Source organism: Sarcophilus harrisii, chromosome 1 (assembly GCF_902635505.1).
Source record: "Sarcophilus harrisii chromosome 1, mSarHar1.11, whole genome shotgun sequence".
NCBI lineage: Eukaryota > Metazoa > Chordata > Mammalia > Dasyuromorphia > Dasyuridae > Sarcophilus > Sarcophilus harrisii.
Window position 1 is genome coordinate 339,365,990 of NC_045426.1, and position 22,761 is coordinate 339,388,750.

At 41.7% G+C, this 22,761-nt stretch overlaps 1 protein-coding gene across 2 annotated transcripts in view; it reads right to left on the reverse strand.

The window, feature by feature from the left end:
• Positions 1–2,754: 2,754 nt before the first annotated feature.
• The window catches only part of PGAP6 (post-glycosylphosphatidylinositol attachment to proteins 6), a 30,451-nt gene continuing 10,444 nt past the window's right edge, over positions 2,755–22,761 (reverse strand). For both annotated transcript variants that reach the window (XM_031945701.1, XM_031945702.1), the window contains exons 2-13: positions 20,739–20,916; positions 20,249–20,441; positions 19,875–20,005; positions 18,711–18,979; positions 17,726–18,090; positions 16,396–16,483; positions 15,816–15,939; positions 15,033–15,169; positions 8,716–8,894; positions 7,396–7,542; positions 5,601–5,717; positions 2,755–3,224 (exon numbers count right to left, since the gene is read on the reverse strand). In XM_031945701.1, the coding sequence (XP_031801561.1) occupies positions 2,928–3,224; positions 5,601–5,717; positions 7,396–7,542; positions 8,716–8,894; positions 15,033–15,169; positions 15,816–15,939; positions 16,396–16,483; positions 17,726–18,090; positions 18,711–18,979; positions 19,875–20,005; positions 20,249–20,441; positions 20,739–20,916 (2,225 nt within the window). In that variant the 3' untranslated portion in view covers positions 2,755–2,927. The remainder of the gene's footprint in view (positions 3,225–5,600; positions 5,718–7,395; positions 7,543–8,715; positions 8,895–15,032; positions 15,170–15,815; positions 15,940–16,395; positions 16,484–17,725; positions 18,091–18,710; positions 18,980–19,874; positions 20,006–20,248; positions 20,442–20,738; positions 20,917–22,761) is intronic.

A 22,761-nucleotide genomic window follows, 5' to 3' on the forward strand; every position in this document is an offset into this window, starting at 1 on the left:
TTTGTGATTCTTTTACCACCACCTAAACCTAACTTTGAGTGAGATCAGCAAGGGAAGCTCTGCCGTGGACCTTTTCTTTTACTAAACTTTTGGCAATCTCGTCCATGCTCATGACTTCAGACTCTAAGCAAGTTACTTCTGAATTTTTATTCCTTGCTTAGACCTGCAAAGTCCAGCTTTGTTGAATGTCTCCATTTAGATATCTTATTCTTATTTAAAATGTTTTTGTGTTTATTGATGTAATAAAGCATGCAAAGGATAAGAAAAAAATGTATTCTTCATTCAAGTTAGTTAAAAAGTTACAGAATAGTTGTAGAGAACAAAATTTAAGGAAAAAAAAAAACCCTGAATATCAAACCTAAATATGTCATTTTTGTAGATGAAGTGCAAACTGATTTTTTTCTCTCCTTAAATCTTCATATTCTGACTAGTAAATAGACTTCACATCTTAGCAACTGGCATGTTTACATTCTCACACACCAAACTAAGTGTGGTTGGAAGACCTAAGATATCCTATTCTTTTCAACAAGATTACCTATAGGTACCTGGACTAAACCAAAATTGTCTAAACCAAAATTCAGTGTCTTTTTTTTACCCCCAAACCTACTCTGCTAATTTCTCTCTGGTGAAAGCACCATTCTCCCAATCACCTTTGTCATTGCCTAGGTGCACAGAAGTTATTATCAAGTCTCTCTCCCTTACTTCCTGTAGTTACTTGCTAATTTATGCTGATTATATCTCTGTAATATCTCTGGAATTCTTTCTCATTTCTGTACTTGGAAGGCTACCATGCTAATTCAGCTTCTTAATTGTCTTTCCTTCTCTCCTCCCCAATCCTTGCTTCCTAGCTGCCAAATGAATATTTCTAAAGCACAAGATTAATTTATTATTCCTTTCTTCAAAAAGCTCCAGGATCCCACAATCTCATCTAGGTTAAAATTTAAACCTTTGTTTAGCATTTAATCCCTAATACAAGCAGCTAGTTGCTCTAGTGATTAAAAGCACTAGTCTTAAGAGACAGGAAAGCCTGAGTTCCAAATCTGACCTCAGATGCTAGCTAGCTAGCTACCCAGGATCACTTTGTTTCTATTTGCCTCAGTTTCCTCACCTGTAAAATTCAGATTAATAGCACCTATTTCTTAAGGCTGTTATGATGGACAAATGAGATCCCTACAGTATAATAGAACAGTACCCGGCCCATAGAAGTAAATGCAAATGTTTGCTATTATTGTTACCCATTCCCAAATCTCCATCTCAAGGAAATGCAACTCAGATTGGTAGCAACATTTCTAGTGGCATCATAATCATATAGTCTAATGACTCTTACTAACTCGCTTTTGAATAGACTTATGAGAAAATTGGCCAGGGGTGAGTGTATATGGAATATGGAGGGCTAAGAGAAGAAGAGTAGAAGGGAGGGGATATTGCACTGAAAGGATTAAGATTAAGAGTCAGACATCTCCTACATGATATTTGAAACTCCTAACTGGATAGGACACAACATTAATTAGTCAAGGTCATTGATTCAGTCCAACACTTAGCCCAGAGCCTTTCACATGATAGGAGCAATAAATATACACTGAATGAACTAAATGAGTACTCCTGTGTGGAAAAGTTAATTACCTTTGGTCTCAACCTCAGATGGCCCTGAACTCTGCCTGAGCTCTATTCCAGGATACAGACCAATTCCTTATAGACAAGGATGGTACAAGGAGAGGTAAAGGAGAGAGACACTAGTCCTGTGATTTCACATATATAGGCAACTTCCTCTACTATCATAAAGTGGCAAATTCTCCATAACTTATAAATTATAAATAAAGTGATTTTTTCAAGGTTACAGGCAGCAACTTAGTTCTGATGTTTCTTCTAGACACCTCAGTGTCTATATGGCTCTCTATACCATTACACAGAATTGCTTCTCTGTGGCATGACAGTGCTTAAATAAGTTCCCCATAAGGGATGCTATGTATGTAGCTCTCTATTGATTCCACTTCACTGATCTGCCCTCAGTTCAGTTCTCAGAAAAGAAGCTTTGCTTTTTCTCACTGGCTGAGAAGTGATCTTTCTAGATACCAACCCAAGAGCTCCATCATATATGATTGCCCTAGTTAGCCTCCTTCACTTAGCCCTGATAAATACAACTGCTTCAGGGGAATAGGGATGGAGGTGGGGAGGACACAAAGACAAGTGCTAAAAAGGGACAACTCCACTGAGAAATAACTAGAACAAAGATTATAGTTCATAATCATAATCCCATCCAAGGGGCTGGCTCCTTTAGTCTCAGAACTGGAGGGCAGTCATGCAGCTCTGGGGCCAGGACTGGCTCTGCAGAGTTGGGATGGTATGTGTCTAGATTCTGTTTTTCAGGGCAGAAGCAGCTCTGACTCATCTTGATCTTCCCCTCTACCCTCCTCTGTCCTTTCTCTCCAGACCTGCCCTCAAATCTGTCAAGTGCCTGAAATTGTGAGCTATGTTTTATCCTTTACTACAGTTCAACAGCTTAGGAAGCTGGGGGTCTTCATGGTGTTTCTCTGAATCTCTGAATCTCCCATCAAACCAAAAGTTTACTCTTGATCAGGCAGGAGGGCCACAGGCTCTGATCCCAGATAGACTGTCATCTAACTGTAATGATGACAGATTCCCAGGCTTAGATCCTCCAGACTCCTCAAGCAGAGGGAGAACTGGGATTCAGTAACTAGACTTGGAGGTGGGGGGAAAAAGAATATTTCTTCCCTTGGCAGAAATAGAAAAAACTATGCTCAGGACAAATTTTATTTAGACAGAAATCAAATAGGAAGCATATCCCCTTTTTTCTTAGAGGGGGAGGAAAAATGGGAGCTGCGAGGTGAGTTGGAAGGCAGGCAGAATCAGCCTGTCAGTGGCAGTCCAAGCTGCAGAAGGATAGTTGGGCCACTGGCCCAGTAACTTCATGTCACTGCATAGAGTTCCTCCTGGGTGTTCTTGCAGAGCTGGTAGCGGCAGGTGAGCTTCTGTGACCAGGCCCAGGGTTCTATGTTCTTTTCACGAGGGGGTAGAAGGAAAGCCACACTGCTGGCCATCAGCACATGCCAGATGCTGTGTGTGTAAAAGTAGTTGTCATTGGTCCCCATGAAGGTGTAAATAGCAATGGCCACAAATGCCAGAGAGATTCCAGGGAGGAGGTAGAAGGCCCATCGCTTCCATGATGTGGGATAACAGTGATGTCGATGAATACATCTGTATACCTAAATCATATAAGAAGAGATACACATGTTCATCTATTAATGACCAAAAATTCAGGGCCCTGTTGCTTTAGGGGAAGGATCTGGATCCTAGTGACTAACCTGTTTTATAATTTTGACTTAGTCTCTTTGAGCTCATTTCTGTCAAATGAGGATTAGTGATTTGTTTGGCTGCCATGTTCTAAGAAACAACTGGCAAACCAAGGTAAGGCAAGAAGCATTTATTAAGCATTCAGATGGCAAACAACTTTATAAAGTACAATATGAGGCCATATAGATGGGCAAGAAGAGGGGGAATGGAGACCCCCTGCCTTAGGACTTGAGGGACAGGGACCTAATCCCCATCCATACTTCCCAGTCATGAAATGTTACCCTAACCACTGGGGACCAAATGCCAGAGTAGGGAGTCAGAGACCATGGATTTTCTTCTATCTTAAAAGAAAGACAAGAAGATAACTGGGAGCAGTTGTTATCATTCTTGGGGGGGGGGGGGAAGACTTGTATTGGGGGAATTACAGTAGTATCATCATATATTAATATTATAGTTTATAAAGTGCTTTTCACTGAACCCATGAGATAGGTAACATGATTATCATTCCCACTTCAAAGAGGAAACTGACCTTCAGATGTGGAGCAACTCGCTAACTCATAGCTAGCTTAGGGCAGGGTAGATTAGGAGTTTGAATCAATCCCAAATCCAATGTTGTTTTCATTCTACCTCATCTGTCTTCACTCTAGAACTGAACTAAGTAAGGTAGGCACAAAGCTGCTCCTATCTTTTTTGAACAGCTACTCCCTCCCTGTCTCAGGGCCGATGAAATACCAGTCAGGGGGCTCACCCTGGAAGCAGTCATGGTGTATCAGTGACTTCTGCCCAGACTCCAGAGCATCCTATCCTATCCCCTAATATCCTATTCTCCTGGCTTTTATTAGATTAGCCAGTCATTCAATTGGTCATCAAGGAACGTATATTGTCCAATACTGTGCTAGGCTTCAGACTTTGAAAGATGTTTCTTAACTCTGAAATTGGGGAATTCTGACCAGAGGAAATTAGTCTTCTGTAAAAAGTAACTCATTTAAAGCTTCTCTGCATTTAGATATTGGATCTATTTAAGTTAACTGGTCTTTGCAAGGGCTAAAAAAGCAAAGATATATTTTTGATCAGGATTATTTATGGGGTAACCCCTTACTCTTCTTGTGGCAAGTAGCACCTCCAGGAAAACTGATTTGTAAATAAATAGGCACCATTTTATGTAAATTCTTGTTAAAGCATTTAAATGCTTCTTGCCTTGCCTTGGCTTGCCAGTTATTTCTCAGAACGTGGCAGCCAAACAAATTATTAAACCACAGGCCCATAATGATCTCAAAGTATGACAGACAAAGCCAGGACCTGTGCTAACAATGTAATGCAGGGGAAAGGAAGCCTCATTCAAGTCTGAGCAGCAGTAGTGCTTCTGTGCAGAGACCTTCAACAAGGATAAACTTATTCCCCAGAAAGTATCTGTTTTCTCATCTGTAAAATGGGGAAGTATTACCTTCTACCACCCATGTAAAATTGCTGTAAGTAAAGCACTTTGTAAACCATAAAGAGAGAGCAAGTGTGTGATCTTTTTATTTTTCTATCTGGACATCCTGCCATCCATTCATCTATGAGCTACATACAAATAACACCAGGTCTATATTTAGAAACCAATCTGAGTTAGGAACTAGAATGAGAATCCTAGTTCTAGACTCTTGCTTTTTATGACTTCATAGCACTGATTTCCAATACCATATGAATGTTTGTAGATTTCACCAACATTAAGTTTGACTACACTTAATTCAGTATATAATAATATAAGTAGCTAACATTTATATAGTGGCTACTTTGTGCTGTCACTCTGCTAAGTGATTTTCAACTATCTCATTTGATTCTCACAACCTCCAGGGAAGTAGGTGCTATTGTCCCCATTTTACAGATGAGAAAAGTGAGGCAAACAGAGGTTAAATGACTTGTCCAGGGTTACAAAGCTAGTGTTATGTACCTGAAGCTAAATTTGAACTCAGGTAGTCCTGATTCCAGATCTAATGCTTTAAGGACCATACCTTCAAAGTACTGACTTTTCTTAAACTTGAGTTTGAGCAGAATGAAGGCAAAAGTAGACCGTTTCAAGGTAATAATGGAGATTTGTGGGGGGCAAAGAATAAATATGGTGACTCTCCAAGCTACCCTATTTGGTGAGATCCATGGAATCAAAGAAGAAAAAATACAAGACAAGATACCTTCAGCCAGACTGAGTAGCTCAATTTAAGGTCTCAATAAAAATGTGGAATTACAAAGGCCTGGGTTTCATTACAGGATTCCATCCTACTCTCCAACTCACTCTATGGGATCCTTACCCACATGCTGATCATGATAATGAGGGCGAAGAGGCAAGGGCCCATCATGTTCCAGATGCCCCTCCGGTCCAGTTGCAGGGACATTGCAATGATCAGGGTCCCCAGGATAAAGAGCACCTATAGAAGAAATACCAATAGACCATTAGGCGTCAGTTCTACCCTGTGAAGCAGCCTCCTCAGGCTTGCCCCAGCACTCAGATTCTGTAGTGTTGAGCAGATATGGCCTTCCTCTCATTCTATTTCTTCATTGCTAAAATGAAGTGATTGTATTAAAGAATCTTTCAAGGTTGTTTCCACATCTATAATCTATATTTCAACTCTACATAAGGAAAAACCTTTTGACAATTAGAGCTGTCCACAAGTAGAATGCTCAGAAGATAGTGAGGTTTCCCATTTGCTGGAGGAAAGGATTCCTGTTTGTACCAAACCAGCTTTGCCCCCTGCTGTATTTCTGGGTAAGGAATAGTTGGCACTGCTTGGTCTTACTCTGGGCCCCTAGATTCCTAGTTGATGCAGATCAGTGCTATGCCAAAACAGTCTGATGCTGAACCCCAGCTTCCAAGCTCTTTGTCCCGGGGAACCTTTCTTTGCTGTCTCTGACTACTGGCTTCTTTGATGGGTGCCAGTGCTGACAGCTCTCTCTGTATTTCCTATGACCTTATAACTGTTATTTTGTGGAGGACTGGGGTGAGGGAAGTCACTGTAGTTTCTCACTGGATTTCGTGATCATTATTTTGGTGTAAATTTCATGTTTTTCCTGGAGTAGATACTAGGGAAGGGATGTGACAATTTGTTTCCCATCTATCAAGTGGTCCAGGAGTCTAGACACATTCTCTCATTGGATTTTCCCAACAACTCAGTAAATAGGAAAGAAAGGTATCTCTGAGACCCAAGGAGGTAAAGGGACTTGTCCAAACTGATAAGGCTGCTAAATGATTGAGCAAGAATTTGAATCTGGGTCTTCTGACCATAAATCCAAAGGTCTTTCCACTATATTAAGCCCAAATTGATTTGTTTCCTTGCTCCCAACGTTAGTTTATCATGTTAGATGAGGAAATGCCAGTGGCCCTTAAGCACTTTCCTGGCCCCAAGTCTTTGCCAGGGCATCCTACAAGGAAGGTAAATACAAGAAAAGCTCTGGCCACAGAATGTCCTCTCTCCTCTGGAGCTGGGACCAGAGAAAGTGGCAATCTTGCTCCATACACACACCCATGGGAAAACTCAGGACAGGAGAGGGAAGTTTCCTCTCAGCTGGCCTTGGATGCAGCTGATAAGAAAAGCAAAGCAAAGGAGCTCTTCTCCCTCCTCACTTGTTTGTTTTGACTAGCGTGTTTTCTGGATCTCATCTAAGACCATCTCACAGAAAGGAAGCTGGGGAGGCAGGGCAAGTAGGGTGGAGATTAGCAGAGAGGGAAGCTCAGGGAAAGAAGGTGCTCTTAAGCAGATCCCAACCTCACCTAACAAGTACTATTTCCCTTTGCTGTGGAATGCTTAGAATCAGGAAATGAGTTAAATGCCACCAGAGTGACTGTTCTTCCTGTAGTTTTCTCAAAAAGAGTGATCCCAATTTCATTGTCCCTTTATGCTTCCCTGTGCATGTTTGCCATTTCAAAATCTCATACGAGCACGATATCTTGCGACAGGGTCCAAATGCTGAGTTTCCCCCAACTCCTCACAGGGAACAATGCAGAGTGTGCTTTCTAGGTACTGTTTCTTGCTCTTTCCCATTCTTCCAAACAGATCCGAGGGATTCCTAGAAGGAAGTGAATCATCCCCTGATTTCAACAACACTTACATATTTCACAAAAGTCTTTACTCGAGACATGCAGAGGATTGTAACCCAGATGGACACCACAGAGCCCAGGAAGTCACAGTACTGGAGCGTGTCATAGTCCATGATGCACAGCACTGCCACTCCAGGCTGGTCACAGGCATGATAGAACTTCAGAGGGAAGGAAAGGGGAAATCAGAGGTCAGACTCCAGCCACTCACCTCCAGACTCTCTGCTCCTCTGCCCAGGAAGCCTCAGAATCATTTCTAACTCATTCTTTCTCATGTTTCCCATCTCCAGTCATTAAAGCCACGGATTATTTTTGTTTTCTCTTTTGTACTTCTATTGTTACCATGCTAAGCCAGACCCTCAAAATTTCTCACCTGCTTAATCAACCTCCTAACTAGTCTCCTTCCTTTTAGTCTTTCTCTGTTACAACAGTGTTCCTTATTGAGTATGGGATAAAATACAAAATCCTTAGCCCAGCACTTGAAACTCTCAATAATCTGATAACTCAAGAAGCAGAATGATACAACAAAATGAATACTGAATTTGGAGAGAAAGGAACTGTATTCAGATCCTACCTTGGATACCAGTGGGACTCTGGGCAACTCACTTGACCTGTTTGAGCCTCAATATGCTCATCTGTAAACGAGGGGATGAGATCTACTAGGTGACATCTGAGGTCCCTTTTAACCCTGGATCTATTAGCTTGAATTCTAGCTTTATCTCATATGACTCCCCTTTCACTCTAGTCAAACTAAACTCTTTGCTGACTTATAATTCTCTCCTGTACTTGTTGGTTCCTATATCTCTGTCCAGGCACCATCTGTTGAAATTCTCCCCCTGCACTCCCCAAACACCATTACCACCACATATATGAAATCTCTTCTGTTCTCCATGCATAAGCAATTATATCTCCTTCCTCAAGACACCCAACGTACTTTTTCTTCCTGCCTCTCCTATGTCAACCCTATTCTACTCTGCATTATATAGTCACATGTGGATACTCAATCATATATAAACTCTAGGAAGGCCAAGTTTATATTTATCCTCTCAGGACTTACTGAGTACTTTGCACACACCATACGCTTAGTCAATGCTATTGCGTGAATTGATAAAATACTACTGCTAACTTCTGGGAAGGCCCCTCATCCTGAGATACCCTTCCAGAGGGGCTTTCTCTGAAATGCTAATTCCTTAAAGAGATGCTCATACCTGACAAACTGCCTTTAAAAGAACTCCCAAGCAAGCCCTTTCTATGGAGTGGGAAAGACTGGATGGGAGGAAAGAAAAAATATATGATGGGCATGGTGAAAATGAATGGGAAATGAAAAGAAGTACCGTCGAGAAAAACATGGTGTAGCTGTAGACAGACGCTTCAACCAGGTAGTGGCGGCAGACAGCGACAGTGACAGGGAGCAGGAACATGAGGTTGCTGAGGGTGAGCAGCAGGGTGGCCAGGTTCTGCTGCGCCACTGTTTGGGCCTTGGAGTCATCAGTACAGCTCCAGCCCTGCCAGCCTGCAGGGATGGAAGGGAGACTCATTCAGTAACTGCTGGAAATTAGGAAGGGAATGAGAAGGATAAGAGATATCCCACAACAAGAGGGAGGCTAGCACTTAAAACTTGCTCCCTGGGCTAAATCCTACCCAATATTTCCTCACCAATCTATTAATTTATAAGCCCCTTCATGGTTGGGGAATTGATACTATTTGTAAATAAATGGAATCACTTAATAAATTATTGTTAAATTATTAAATTAATTAAGCCTGTTCCCGAGTGCTGTTAGGAGAGTGAGCCCTTCTCATTATATAATAAGAAGGATGATGATTACTAATATTTATGTAATATTTACAAAGTGCTTTAGATATATAGGTTTTCATTTGATTTTCATGACAATTCTTCCAATAAATTGCTAGTCCAGTTTTTCCTTTCTTCCCTAAAAGTTCACTTTAGTCAGAGATCAGCTTTTTTTTTAAAGTCTTTTCTAGCAACTAAAAGGAAAAAAAAACAAAAGCAAACAATTTAGGGTGTACAGAATTGACAAGTTACAGAACATGGGGATGTTACTAAGAAATGTTTGCTTAGGGTTTCACAAATCTGATCAAGAGGGCTTTAAACTAAAAAGGGAAGAGGAGGAAACTGCCCTCATAGATCTGACAAGTCAGATACCAAAGGTCATAAGAACAGCTTAGGAAGAATATCAAATAAGAAGCTCAGTAATTCACAGAAGACAATATTCAAGAAGAAAACCGGCAATAAAACCTGTGGGTTTAGCTGTTAATATATAAATGCACAAAGTATAAGTAAGAAACTAGGTGAGGTAAAAATCCTAACATAAGGAGAAAAATCCAATCTCATAGGAGTAGTACTGAGATTTGATAAGATGGCATACACTCAAATGGCATACAAATGGCTGTTAAAAAAGGTATATCTCACTAAAAGGAACAGAAGAAATAAAAGGATAAGTAGTAACCTATGTTATGAAATTATACTTGTGTGAGGAAACCAAAGAATCAGTGGGGGAAATCATAGTAGTGAGCAGCTGGGTGAAGATCAATGGAGAGAGAAAGAGAAGGAATATTTTTTTTATGGGAATATTCAATGAAGACTTAGAGAAGGAAAACAGAAGAATAATTTAGGAAAGAGACCACAAATTTGCCACATAGGTATGTTACAGTAGAGATGGAGGAATTTTATTCACTTGACAATTGCTGGAGTTCTCTGCCTAAGTCAAGCATTTGAATAAAATTTTTTTTTTAAAGACAAAGGGAAGATTTTTATGAATGAATGCAAAGTAAAATAAATAGAACAATACAAAAATAAATACAAACACTACAAAACAGAAAGGGAAAAACTTGAACTAATACTTTATGATGACCAAAATAAAAAAACCTTACCTGATACCTAATGATGACCAAAACTGACCCTGGAAAAAGAGTTCAACAAATGCATCTTCTCTTCTTTTTCTGCAGTATGTGCTATAAGTCATGGTCAATATGTTGATTACTTTTGTTAAACTTTTTTTTTAAATATTTGTAACAAGGGATGGCTAGCTAAAAAGGAAAAGAGGAAGGACATGTTTGGAAATAAAGGTTATATAAAGATAAAAGACATCAATAAAAATAAGGGTATTTAAAAATAAAGTTGAAGGGAAAAATGCTGTCTTGAGGAGGGGGAAGATAAGGAGAAAATGTGGAACACAAAGTTTTACAGAAATGCATATTGAAAACTATCCATGTATTTAGAAAAATAAAATACTATTTTAAAAAAGGAATTAGGGCTAATGAGATTGAAGAAGCAACAAAATAGGGATATAAAAATGTGACAGAGAGATTAGTGTTGTTTTTGGTGACTAGAGGGCAGATCCAGGAGCAAAGCATCAAAGTGGCAGAGGCACTTTTCAGTCTAGTATAAAGAAACCCTGACAATTATAGCTGTCATAAAATGGAATAGATGGCCTCAGGAAAGAGAAAATATCCCTCCACTGGAGGCTTTCACATGGAGACAAATGACCACTTGTCAGACATACTACAGAAAAAAATTCCCATTAAGATATATATTGGACTAGATGATCTTTGAAGTACTTTTTAAATACTAACATTCTGTGGCAGAAGTCAGTACAGCTTCCAAACTAATCAGTCCCCATTCCTATTTAGCATTTAGGCCCTGTTTCCTTTGGGAGGAAGGTCCTGTCAGAATTGTCCTTTTCTTAATCTCCTTTCATTAAGTTTTGGGGTCAGGATAACTCCAGGCACCAAAGAGATCCAATTAAACATTACCCAATTGTGCTAGTAGCTGCTAATTTACAAATTTAAAAACTAGATTGTTACATGAACCTCTAGGGAAGAAACTACTCAAGGTCAAACAAGAGATTTTATAAAGTTGTAAATGGAGTCATTACAGAGATAGTAATACCAACTTATAGCAATATAATACCAACAATAATACCAACTACTAGCAATTAGGGAAGGGACCTTTAGTCATACTGTTGGACCAGCAGGATACTGCATAGAGGGTAAAGGTCAAGTCAAACAATAATCCTCAAAGCCATATCCTATATATCTTCCCAGTCATCAGTTTTCCCATCTGCAATCCAAACCTAGGGATCAATTGCCAGACAGCTGCCTAGTTCTGCTCTAAAAAAGGGACCTTGCAAAATGTTTTCTTCGGAAATTCAGTATTAAGGGAATTAGTCCATGACTAGCCCTCCCTCTTGCATCACCAGGAAAACAAGGAAGTCTGAACTGGCTAAGTCACTTTCCACTTCACTTCCAATCAGCAAGGGTGACTCAGCAGCCTAGAGACTGAAGCTTGATATGACATAGGTCAGTATTTTCCCAGATGCTGCTTGCTCCCTAGAGATCTCAGCTTCACTCTGAGGAAAAAGGCTCTGACAGACCTGAATTCACATTGCAGTGAGAGCAAATTTCAGTACACAGCACCTTAGGCTGTTGGTAAGAGATTCTCCCAGAGTGCTAAATGAGAAGACACAGGAAATGTCCTTTACAGTACCATTGTCCCTCAACCTCCTGCAATGCATGCCTAGGTTAAACTTGCAGGCTTGTTTTTTTTCTTTATTAACATGTTTACATGATGAGGAACCTGCTCTATCCCTCTCTCTCTAAGACCTTTCCTCCTTTGTAATGTCTCTATGTCCAAAGTGAACTAGGTGATTTGTTTGTATAAAATATTATTTTGTCTCAGTTGATAAGAAAAGGATATTTTCACAAAAACAAAACAAACAAACAAAAAGCATCTTTACATGGAGGGAAGGGGGCAGTGTGATCTCTAATAAATGTCTCTGTTGCTGCCTCAAGAAAAAAACACTCAGGCAGTCACTTGAGTACTGCCTCTTGCAAGAGGGAAGCAGCTTATACCTCTCTCCAATTTCTTCCACTGAAATTTCAAGATTTTTGCTTAGCTAGGCCAAGTAACTAAGTAGCACATTACACAGAGAGAACAGTGAGTAGATCAGTTTGATTAGAAAAATAAGTAATATGAAATATTACTTCAAGAAAGGTAGGTGAGAGTCATTATTGTGGAGGGCCAGACTGAGGATTTTGTAATTACTTCAAGAAAGGTAGGTGAGGCCTGTCAGATTGGCTAAGATGACAGGAAAAAATAATGATGATTGTTGGAGGGGATGTGGGAAAACTGGGACATTGATTCATTGTTGGTGGAGTTGTGAACGAATCCAACCATTTTGGAGAGTAGTTTGGAACTATGCTCAAAAGTTATCAAACTGTGATACCCTTTGATCCAGCAGTGTTACTACTGGGATTATATCCCAAAGAGATTATAAAGAAGGGAAAGGGACCTGTATGTGACAATGTTTGTGGCAGCCCCTTTTGTAGTGGCTAGAAACTGAAACTGAATGGATGTCCATCAGTTGGAGAATGGCTGAATAAATTGTGGTATATGAAAATTATGGAATATTACTGTTCTGTAAGAAATGACCAACAGGATGATTTCAGAAAGGCCTGGAGAGACTTACTACCTAACTGATGCTGAGTGAAATGAGCAGGACCAGGGAGATCATTATATACTAACAATAATACTAGATGATGACCAGTTCTGATGGATCAGCCATCCCTCAGCAAACTAGATCAACCAAATCATTTCTAATGGAGCAGTAATGAACTGAACTAGCTATACCCAGAAAAAGAACTCTGGGAGATAACTAAAACCATTACATTGAATCTCTAATCCCTATATTTATGCACACCTGCATTTTGATTTCCTTCACAAGCTAATTGTACAATAATTCAGAGTCTGATTCTTTTGTACAGCAAAATAATGTTTTGGTCATGTATACTTATTGTGTATCTAAGTTATATTTTAATATATTTAACATCTACTGGTCATCCTGCCATTTAGGGGAGGGGGTGGAGGGGGGTAAGAGGTGAAAAATTGGAACAAGAGGTTTGGCAATTGTTAATGCTGTAAAGTTACCCATGTATATATCCTGTAAATAAAAGGCTATTAAATAAAAAAAAAAAAAAAGAAAGAAAAAAAAAAAGAAAGAAAGGTAGGTGAGGGGCAGCTAATTGGTATAGTGGATAAAGCACCAGCCTTTTAGTCAAGAGGCCTTGAGTTCAAATGTGGCCTCAGACACTTAATACTTCCTAGCGGTGTGACCCTGGGCAAGTCACTTAACCTCAACTATGAAGGAAAGAAGGAAGGAAGGAAGGAGGGAGGGAGAGAGGGAAAGAAAGAAGGAAAGAAGGAAGGAAGCAAGGAAGGAAGGGAGGGAGGAAGGAAGGGAGGGAGGAAGGAAGGAAGCAAGGGAGGAAGGAAGAAAGGAAGGGAGGAAGGGAGGAAGGAAGAGAGGGAGGGAGGAAGAAAGGGAGGAGGGAGGGAGGAAGGAACAAGGAAAGAAGAAAATAAAAGTAGGTGAGAATCATTATTGTGGAGGGCCTGACTGAGGATTTTGTATTTTATCCTAATGGCAAGTACTGATGAAGTCAGAGAACAACATGGTGAAGTCTATAGTTTAGGAATATCAATTTGGAAGTTTTGTTGGAAGTAGATTTGAATGGGGGAATTGACTGTGAATCAAGGAGGAAGTTACCACAATGGTTTTGGGGAGAGGTGATGAGCTAGGGTAGAGCCTATGTGAATGGAGAGAGGGAATGAGCACAAAAGATATAGTAGGAGAATTTGTCAACTAGAAAAACCACCTATAAAATAGCTATAACAATTGATATAGAAAAAAACAACAAAAACCCGAAACCAAGTGCTGTGAAAATATGACGACTAAGCCTGGCCCCAAAGAAGAAATATGATAATATTCTGTACCTTCCTTTGTTTGGAGATATGTAGAAACCACAATGTAGAATGTTGCTTTTAAAATATTGGCTTTTTTTTTCTTTCTTATTGTAACAAAAACTCTCTGGGATGGGAAGGAGGAAGAATATATTGAGAAATGAAAAACAAATTTTTTAAAATGTGCAGGATGTGAATGTCAAAAATATAAATAAAAGTTTATATTAAAAAATAGGACATGGCAACTGACAGGATGTAGGGAAAGGGAGTGAGAAGAATCATGGATGACTTCAAGACTATAAATATGAATGACTAAAAAAAATGCTGGTAGTCTCAATAGAAATAGGAAAGTCTGGAAGAAAAATGGAATTCAAATCAGGAAATCTCATTCTAGGGAGAAGGAAAGACCTGGAGTGGGGGGTATCAAAATGGAGCTTCAAGCCCACATTTCTCTCTCTTTAGAATGAATTCCCTTCTAGCCTACATGGGTAGGGTTTAGGTATTAAGGTAGAAAATCTAGCAGCTCTAGAAATGAAAGGCATAACAAGATACTGAGAGGACATAAAAACAAAAAAATGAAGGGGGCATTGAAGAAGCAGGGAAAGGTTCAAACATTTCCCTTAATCAAGCCTTTCTTCTAAAGAAGCTTCCTCTCTTCACTTGGCCATACCCCTAAAACTGCTAGACTTCTCATTTAGTGATCTCATAGGCTAGTATTCTGGTTTTTCCATCCTACTTCATACTGTCTTGAGGATAGATGGCTGGGACCCCAAGGTCCTAGGAAGACTATGACTGTTGGTCTTACATCTCAGGATCCTTCTTGGATGTGAGTTAGAGAAACAATCCCAATCTAGGGTCTCCCCTCCCAGGAAAAGGTCAAATATTACTCACCGGCTTTGCAGGTACAGCTGGCATAAAGGTATCCATGTCTTCGGAGTAGTCTACACTGGCCATAAGGGCCACAGTCATTGAAGCAGGGAGACAGAGACAAGGAAGTCTCCACACTGGCTCGAACCTGCTGACACTCACTGTAGAGGACAGAGGGACCACAAGTAAACATAGCTCTTTAGAAACTAGCAGCTAGTTAGCAATTGGATCCCATGCCTTTTCTATTCTGTGCCTTGTGCTGGCTCAGTTTTGCCTTCCATATCTTCCCCCTCCTTTTGTGTTCTAGCCATAGAGGCTGCCCTTCCTCATATTATCCTCCTAGGTCTTCTGCAAAGGAGTAAGAAAGCCCCTATTTTATGTAAAATTTAGATGGCATATAATGCAATAAAAAGAGCACTGGAATGGGGGTCAATTGTCTTGGGCTTGAGTCTAGGCTCTGATATTTATTAGCTGTTTCTTGAGCAAGATACTTAATCTTTCTGAGCCTCCATTTCCTTACCTGTTAAATGGGGACAGTAATATTTATATGACCTACCTCACAGAATTGTTAAAAAATAAAGTGCTTTGTAGATTGTAAAGAGCTAAAAAAATGGAAACTTTTGGCATTATTATCATTACATCCTCTAACAATCATATTCCTGCTGGTGACTAAAAGAAGGCAAGAAAGACCAAACAGGGAACAAGCCCCCAACCAACAGAAAGGAAGAGCCCGTGCTATAAAATTTGGCCCTTAGGAAACCTCAGGGACAATCCAATTTGTTCCATTCTTATTCACAAGAAACTCACCTCAGGTTCTTGGGGCAGATGAGCTGTAAGGAGAGATACCAATTGCCCGTCTCTGGATAGGGGACAGAAAGCATGGCCTCACGAGAAGAGTCAGACAGGTACAAAGAGTATCCTTCGAAAAAGGCTAAGGGGACAAGGATTAGAGGTGTTGCTGTTGGTTAGTGAGGCTTTCAGAGAGATAGATAGAACTAGAACTAAATTTACAAAACTTCCTCCCCCTGATATACTGTTACCCATTTCCCCTACTTTTCAAGTTGGGTTGAGGGGTCTAAAGTAGAGATTAAGTAACTCTTCCTATGTCCTCCCACAATAGGTATTCCAGGGACAAGGATCTTTGCTTTTTTTTTTTTTTGGCTGAGGCAATCGAGGTTAAGTGACTTGCCCAGGGTCACATAGCTAGGAGGTGTTAAGTATCTGAGACCAGATTTGAACTCAGGTCTTCTTGACTTCAGGGCCGGCACTCTATCCCCTGTACCATCTAGCTGCCCTGGGGTCTTTCCTTAGGAGTGCTTCTTCTGGCCCATAACACCCCCTCCAATAAGGGGCCCGAGGGACAGGAGCTTCTACTTAATTCCTGTACCTGTAGTGCAGTTGTGAGAGGTATTGAGACTGAGGACAGGCGAGGTGGCACTCAAGCAACCCACCACTGAAACGTTACTACCCAGAGTCTGCAAGGAACAGATTCCAATAGTTAGTCTTAGGCCTCTAGACCTACCTCACCAAGAATCTAGCTCAGAAGTTACAGAAATAGGTATAACCCCATCCCTGTCTCCCCTCCTGTTATCTCTAAAATGACAAGTTTGGACATAGTATGATTGCTAAAGGCCCTGCCTTCTCCCCATCTCTCTAAAGCACAGTTTAAATTCTTTCTCAATAAAACTTTCCTTGACCACTCCCAAAGGATTCTCCTTTCTGAACTTAAGAACTGTTTTGGTAGTTTTTGTAGAAGACAGACTATACATACTCTTCTATAAAAGACTATAAACAATATAAGATAGATTACAACTGTGTGAAAAATTATACCTGATTATAGTCCATTTTATATTGTTTCCTAATTATTTCATGTGTTAGCTCTGTCTTCCTGGCTTCACTGGAAGACCCTTGGAAAAGCAGGCCTGAAACTCAGTTTTAAAGAACTAGTCAGTCTCTCAGTCTCGTTTCTCTCCCTGAATACAGTCAGATGAATCTTTCTGACGCATAGGTTGAATCACACCATTTCCTGACCCAAAAACCTTTAATGATTTCATACTTCCTGGAGGATACAACCCAAGGTTCTCTAATTGGGCACCACCTTATCTCTCCAATCATATTCCATATTCCTTCCTATGATTTGTTCCATTTTTCTGTGAAACTTATTTCCTTTTCTTTCTTTCCCAGATATACCTAGTGATTCCTTTCCAGGTCCCTACTTCTCTGATTGGGTCTACTCACCTTGCTCCTAAAAGCAAATCTTTGTTTCTGCTCTGGAAGCTACTCATCCTGGAATCCTAATCCTGTCCCATAATTCCACACCTGCTTAGGTTCTGTCTATAGAAATCTCATCTACTCATTCTTCAAAAGTCCTGCTGAAATTCTTTTTTTCATGAAACTTTCTCTTCCTGTAATACTCCTTCCCCCCCAGGACTCAAAACATTTTGGTTTTATAATACTTCTACACTTAACACACTCTTCCTTGTACTGCATTTCTCTGTAACTGGACCAATGCTCATTCATCTCTTTTATCTCTTTCACTGCTTGCTCAGAATAAGGTCCTACACATAACAAGCATTTTGTAAATGACTACTTAAATGCTCTCCCTGCTAGACTGACGATGTATACATGGCAACATGTATTATCTCTGAAAGCTTCCTCATGTCACATCACAATCTCTCCCCACTCCCTGCCCCGCAGTCCCAACCCTAGGCAGGCACCGTATTGAGCTTCAGGCTGACGATGAAAGTGCTGCCGCTGTCCATGCCTGTGTTGAGATTGATTGGGAACAGGGTGGGCAGCCTGGACCACACGGTGATCCCAGAGCCGCTTAGAGGCCAGAAGCGCACGGAAAACACATCCAGCTCCTCCCGAATCACTGGGTAACTGAGGAGGCAGAAGCCGCTCAGGGCCGAGGCATTTCGGAAGTCCCCGACTGGGGAAAATGGGCTGCTGCCCACACCCGTCCTCTTGCCAAGATGCCAAGGGCTTCGCCCCATGGACAGGGAGGCCGATGAGGCATTGAGGCTCTGGTTCAGGCTGGCATAGGTGATGACCAAGGGCCCCAGACTCCCTGGCTGGCACGCTGTCCAGAGAACAAAGGGAATGAAAGTCAGCAGCTAGGAGGGAGGGAAGTTGCAGACCTAGGAAAGAAGAGGTTTGAAGGGGAATACAATGAGGGAAGGGGAGAGACCTTTGGCAGCCTAAATAAGGAAAGCAGGTCATTCAGCCTAGTAGGGCATCACTTGCACAAGCAGGAAAGGGGGATATTTTGGGGAAAGAAAGGCTCAGTAGCTTCTGTGAGTCGAGAAGGAGAAGGTGAGGGTTACTTTCAGTCATGGAAAGGAAGGGAGCTTGGGGAATATGGGTCAAATCATCCTAAGAAAAAGCCAGGGGAAGAAAATAGGCTATCTCAAGAAGCAAATCTCAGGAGGGATTTGCAAACTGTACTATGGTAGTATGGAAAAGTATGGCTAGCATTGATTTTTACATGTGATTTAGTCAATAGCGACAGTTGAACAGTTGTTGTAAAAGGGATGTAGGAATAACTATGACCCTTGCCAACCAATCCCAAGGTGGTGGGAAGGGAGGGAATGTTTTGAATAAAGAACTACAGGGTAGCAGCATCTCCTTCCCAAGCCTCAAAAATTTATTGTAGAGTCAGGATGTAGTGTGAGGATGGTGATAAGTCAGGGGCTGGCCAACCTGTGAAGGAGGCAACAGCATCGAAGGTCACGCTGACGTTGGGTTCTGCCCTGCCCTCAGCTGTCACCTGGAGCCACGTGTCCCAGGGGGGTGCAGATAGGAGCAGGCGGCAGGGCTCCTGCTGGTCTGTACAGCTGAAGACCTTCTGAAAGGACTGGGGCAGGGTGTTGGGCCCAACAACGAGGTGTACTGGACAGACCTGGCTCCCATTAGACACACAGCTCCTCAGCTCCAGTTGGAGGTCTAAGGTGTACTTTGGGATGAAGACCCTGTAAGCCAAAGGGACTGTTTGGTGATAGTCCTTCCCATGTAGTTGCTGGGGAAGCCCAAGCCCAGGCCTTCACCAGTCTCCATGGTCCCTTCCACCACCCAACTCACCATTCTCTGCCTCATTATTCACAGTCTCTCCCCCAACCCTTTTGCCACTTGTATCTGAGTCTGGGACTGAGAATTGGGAGCCCTCTTATCCTAATGCATTACTTACCAACTTTAGGCTCCCCCCTTTAGGCTTCAGTTTTGCCTCTGCTATTTCCTGGGAACTTTTCCAAGCTTGTTTCCTATTATTCTCCTTCACACAGTCTTTATTCTTGGCAAACTGATCCGCTAGCTGTTCTATCCATCCAAGACACCTATCCTCCCACCTCCACACCTAGAATGTCCGACGCTTCTCAGCCCTCCCAACCTCCTTATCCCTGTTTCTCAGAATTCTCAGAATCTCTTTCAAAGTCAATTTGGGGGCCACCTCCCATAGAACATTTTTCCTGATTGATGCCTTCCCAACACCTCCTTACTCCCGACTTTGTTAGCATCCTTTCTAAAGGAAATTACTTTGTACCTAACTTTTATATACTTTGTATTTACTTATCTGTACATGTTGTATCCTTCCAGTAGAATGTAAGCTCCCAGGGGACAGAGACTGTTAGACTTTGCATCCTCAGCATATATCACAGTGCCTTGCACATAACAGGTATTTAATAAATGTTTCTGAACTGAACTGGATATTATGAGGATCAAATAAGATAATGCATTTTTTGGGGTGGGGAAGGGGACAGAGAACTGTGACATCAATAGATGTGCCTCTAAAATTCTACATTCAACCAGATCTGATGGCCATTACTCTTGAGTGCAGGGCCCTAGACTTGAGGACTCTGACCCCCAACTCACTTGAAATGTCTCAATTGGGAGCCAGAGAGGGTCTGCGAGAGGGATATGTTGGGCTCTAGAATGGTAACATCAGTCAGTCGGAGCACCAGCATGTCTGGTTGGAAGATGTAGGTACAGGGGGAGGCCACGCCCTAGGGAGAGATGAGAAAGGGAGGGTGGATAACGCTGGGTATGTATTTCAGAAATGGCTTGGTGGGGGGGTCTTCATGGGGAGAAGTCACCATGTTATTGGGAAACTCCTAAAGGAGAGAGGAGAAGTCATTGCACTCTATGTGTGGGACCTCCAAGGGAAAGAGTTGGCAACATCAGGGAGAGACTCTCATGTTGGAGGGACCTGGGAGGGTAGGGAAGGGAAAAGACATCCTCATTCTTACCTTTACTTCTATTTTCTGGGGTGAGCGGGGCAAATGGGCTGCGATGAACCAGTCGCCAGGCGCAGGGTTGGAGACATTGATGATAGTGTTGTTGTGAATTAACTTTATAGAAAATGAGGGCCGGACTGTGGTGTTGGCTGGGAACTTAGTGCCCAGAGGGTTGATGACCGGAGGAGCACCATAACGGAAGTGGCTAGAGGCAGAAAGAACAGGCAGGCATCAAGACCATGCTCCCCCTCCCCCAGCAGCAAGGACTGATGGGAGCAAATGGTTAGAGTTGAGCTCAAGGTCTTGGATAGTCCAGGCCAAGGCTGCATGAGGGAGCCAGATAAAATGCAGGCCGGGGCCTCCCTCAGGAAGCTGAGAGGAGTGGGAAATATGCCAGGGAGGGGCAAAGCTGGCTGAAAGGCAAGGGTGCAGTAGGAGGGGGAGGGGAGCCATGAGGGGCAGAAGTGGAAGTTTACTGAAAGAGCACGAAGCTGTCACATACACGGTGATCTCCACATCTGTGCACTCAGAGCCTGGGCCCTTGAATGCCTGTAGCAGCCAACGGAGCAGCATTGTGTCAGAAGGCACCCGGAAGTGGTAGAGCTTGGTGTTGCCATACCAGCTGTAGAAGGCCAGCTTCTGGGGGCTCTGGACAAAGTACTCATACGAATATATCAGGTCTGGGGGGGAGGAAGAATGATCATTTAAAGCGGGGCAGTCTGTGGAGGACTGCTCCTTCCCTGCTTCAAACAATACTCCCAATCCTCCCCTTCAACATGCTGCCCTCCCCAAATATATGCAGACACACAGAGCTTCAGGTCCTGGGCTGAGAAGGATGGATAAAGGGAGGTGCCCACCATCTATCCTGAGCACGGCTGGCACGAGTCACTGACACTGCGCCATCAGTGAGAAAATGCTATCCCTACCCATCAGTTATTTTTCTGTGTGTGGTTTTATTCTGAGAGCAATGTAGCAGAAAGGCCACTGGGTGGTCTCAAAACTGTAGCAAGCTCGAATGGAGTCCCAGTTCCATCATCTCATAGTGTTATGATTTTGGTAAGTCACTTGACCACTCTAGGCCTCAATTTGCTTCATTTGTAAAATGGAGATAAATCTTTCCCTATTCATCTCATAAGACTGTTAGGCAGGCTGGTGGACTTGTAGGAAAGAGACTCGCATTCAAACCCTGCCTCTGACATGCACCGGTAGTGTGGCCCTGGGAGCCACAAGATTTAATTTAATTTAATCTCTTTGGGCCTCAGTTCCTTTATTTGAAAAATTGAGTTAATACAACTTGCAATATCTATTTCACAAGGTTTCTGTCAACTGAAATAACATAAAGTATTTTGCAAATATTAAAGTACTATACAAATGTCAGCTACTATAATTATTGTTGTTGTAAAACTAGAAAGTACTATCTAAATTAAAGTACTACTATTACTAATAGTAATTTATAAGGGAAAGGGAAAAGGAAATAAGCATTTTTGAAAGTACCTACTATGTGCCAGACACTGTGCTAAGTACTTTCTACAAATATTACCTCATGTATGATCTTTACAACAACCCTTGGTGATAGGTGCTGAGGAAACTGAGGCAGACTGAGGTCAAATGCTTGGGGTCACAGAACTAGAACTAAACTCAGGTCTGCCTGTCTCTAGGTCCAGCATTTTAAGCTGGATATTAGCTGTATCATTTTGCTGCCCCAATTTACACATGACAGAAACATAGTACTTTATCAAATAGTTTAAATCCCTTATCCTGGCATTTCAATTTTTCTACAATCTGGCTCCTATCAATTGTTCAAGTGGTATCTTTTTGTTATTTTCCTTTACATATTCTACATTCCACTCAAACTGAACTATCCTTTACCTCCCATTCTTATATCTTGCCTGGTGAGTTCATGTTTTTGCAGATAACATTTCTCCATACCTAAATAGACTTCCTACCCAGCAATATCAATTGAAAAATCTCCTTTTCTTCAAGCCAAACTGGACCTCCTAAGACTTCACATTTCAACGGAAAATGGTCACTCTCTCAAATTTCTCCTAGCATTTTGCCCTGAACTATCTCTAGTAAATTATCGCAATGTGTAACAATTTTTTCAAACCATATTTATTCGGATACATCTCATTTCCACCCCCATTCTCCCATAATAGATCACTGGGTCTCTGGGAATAGAGTCTGTGCCATAGTTATCTCCATAATCCAGCACTATGCCTTTTTCACATGTTTAAGAAAAGTGTTGAAATTGTTTAACAGAGCAGAATGATCTTTATTTTACCTCGAGGAAACTGAGGCTCAAGGAGAAATGAATTTCTCAGGCTTACACACAGTAAGTCAAGTCCCTTGACACCCAAACAGGACTATTTCTACTGCATCATGGTGCCTCAGGGACATTTTCAGCCTGTGGACTACTAGCCTGGGCTGAGTGAACTCTAGCAACAAGTCCCAAAGGAAAATACGTGGTAGATCCCAGATTCTAGGGGAACAGCAGCAGCTGTTTTACAGCAGATTACTGGAGTCCG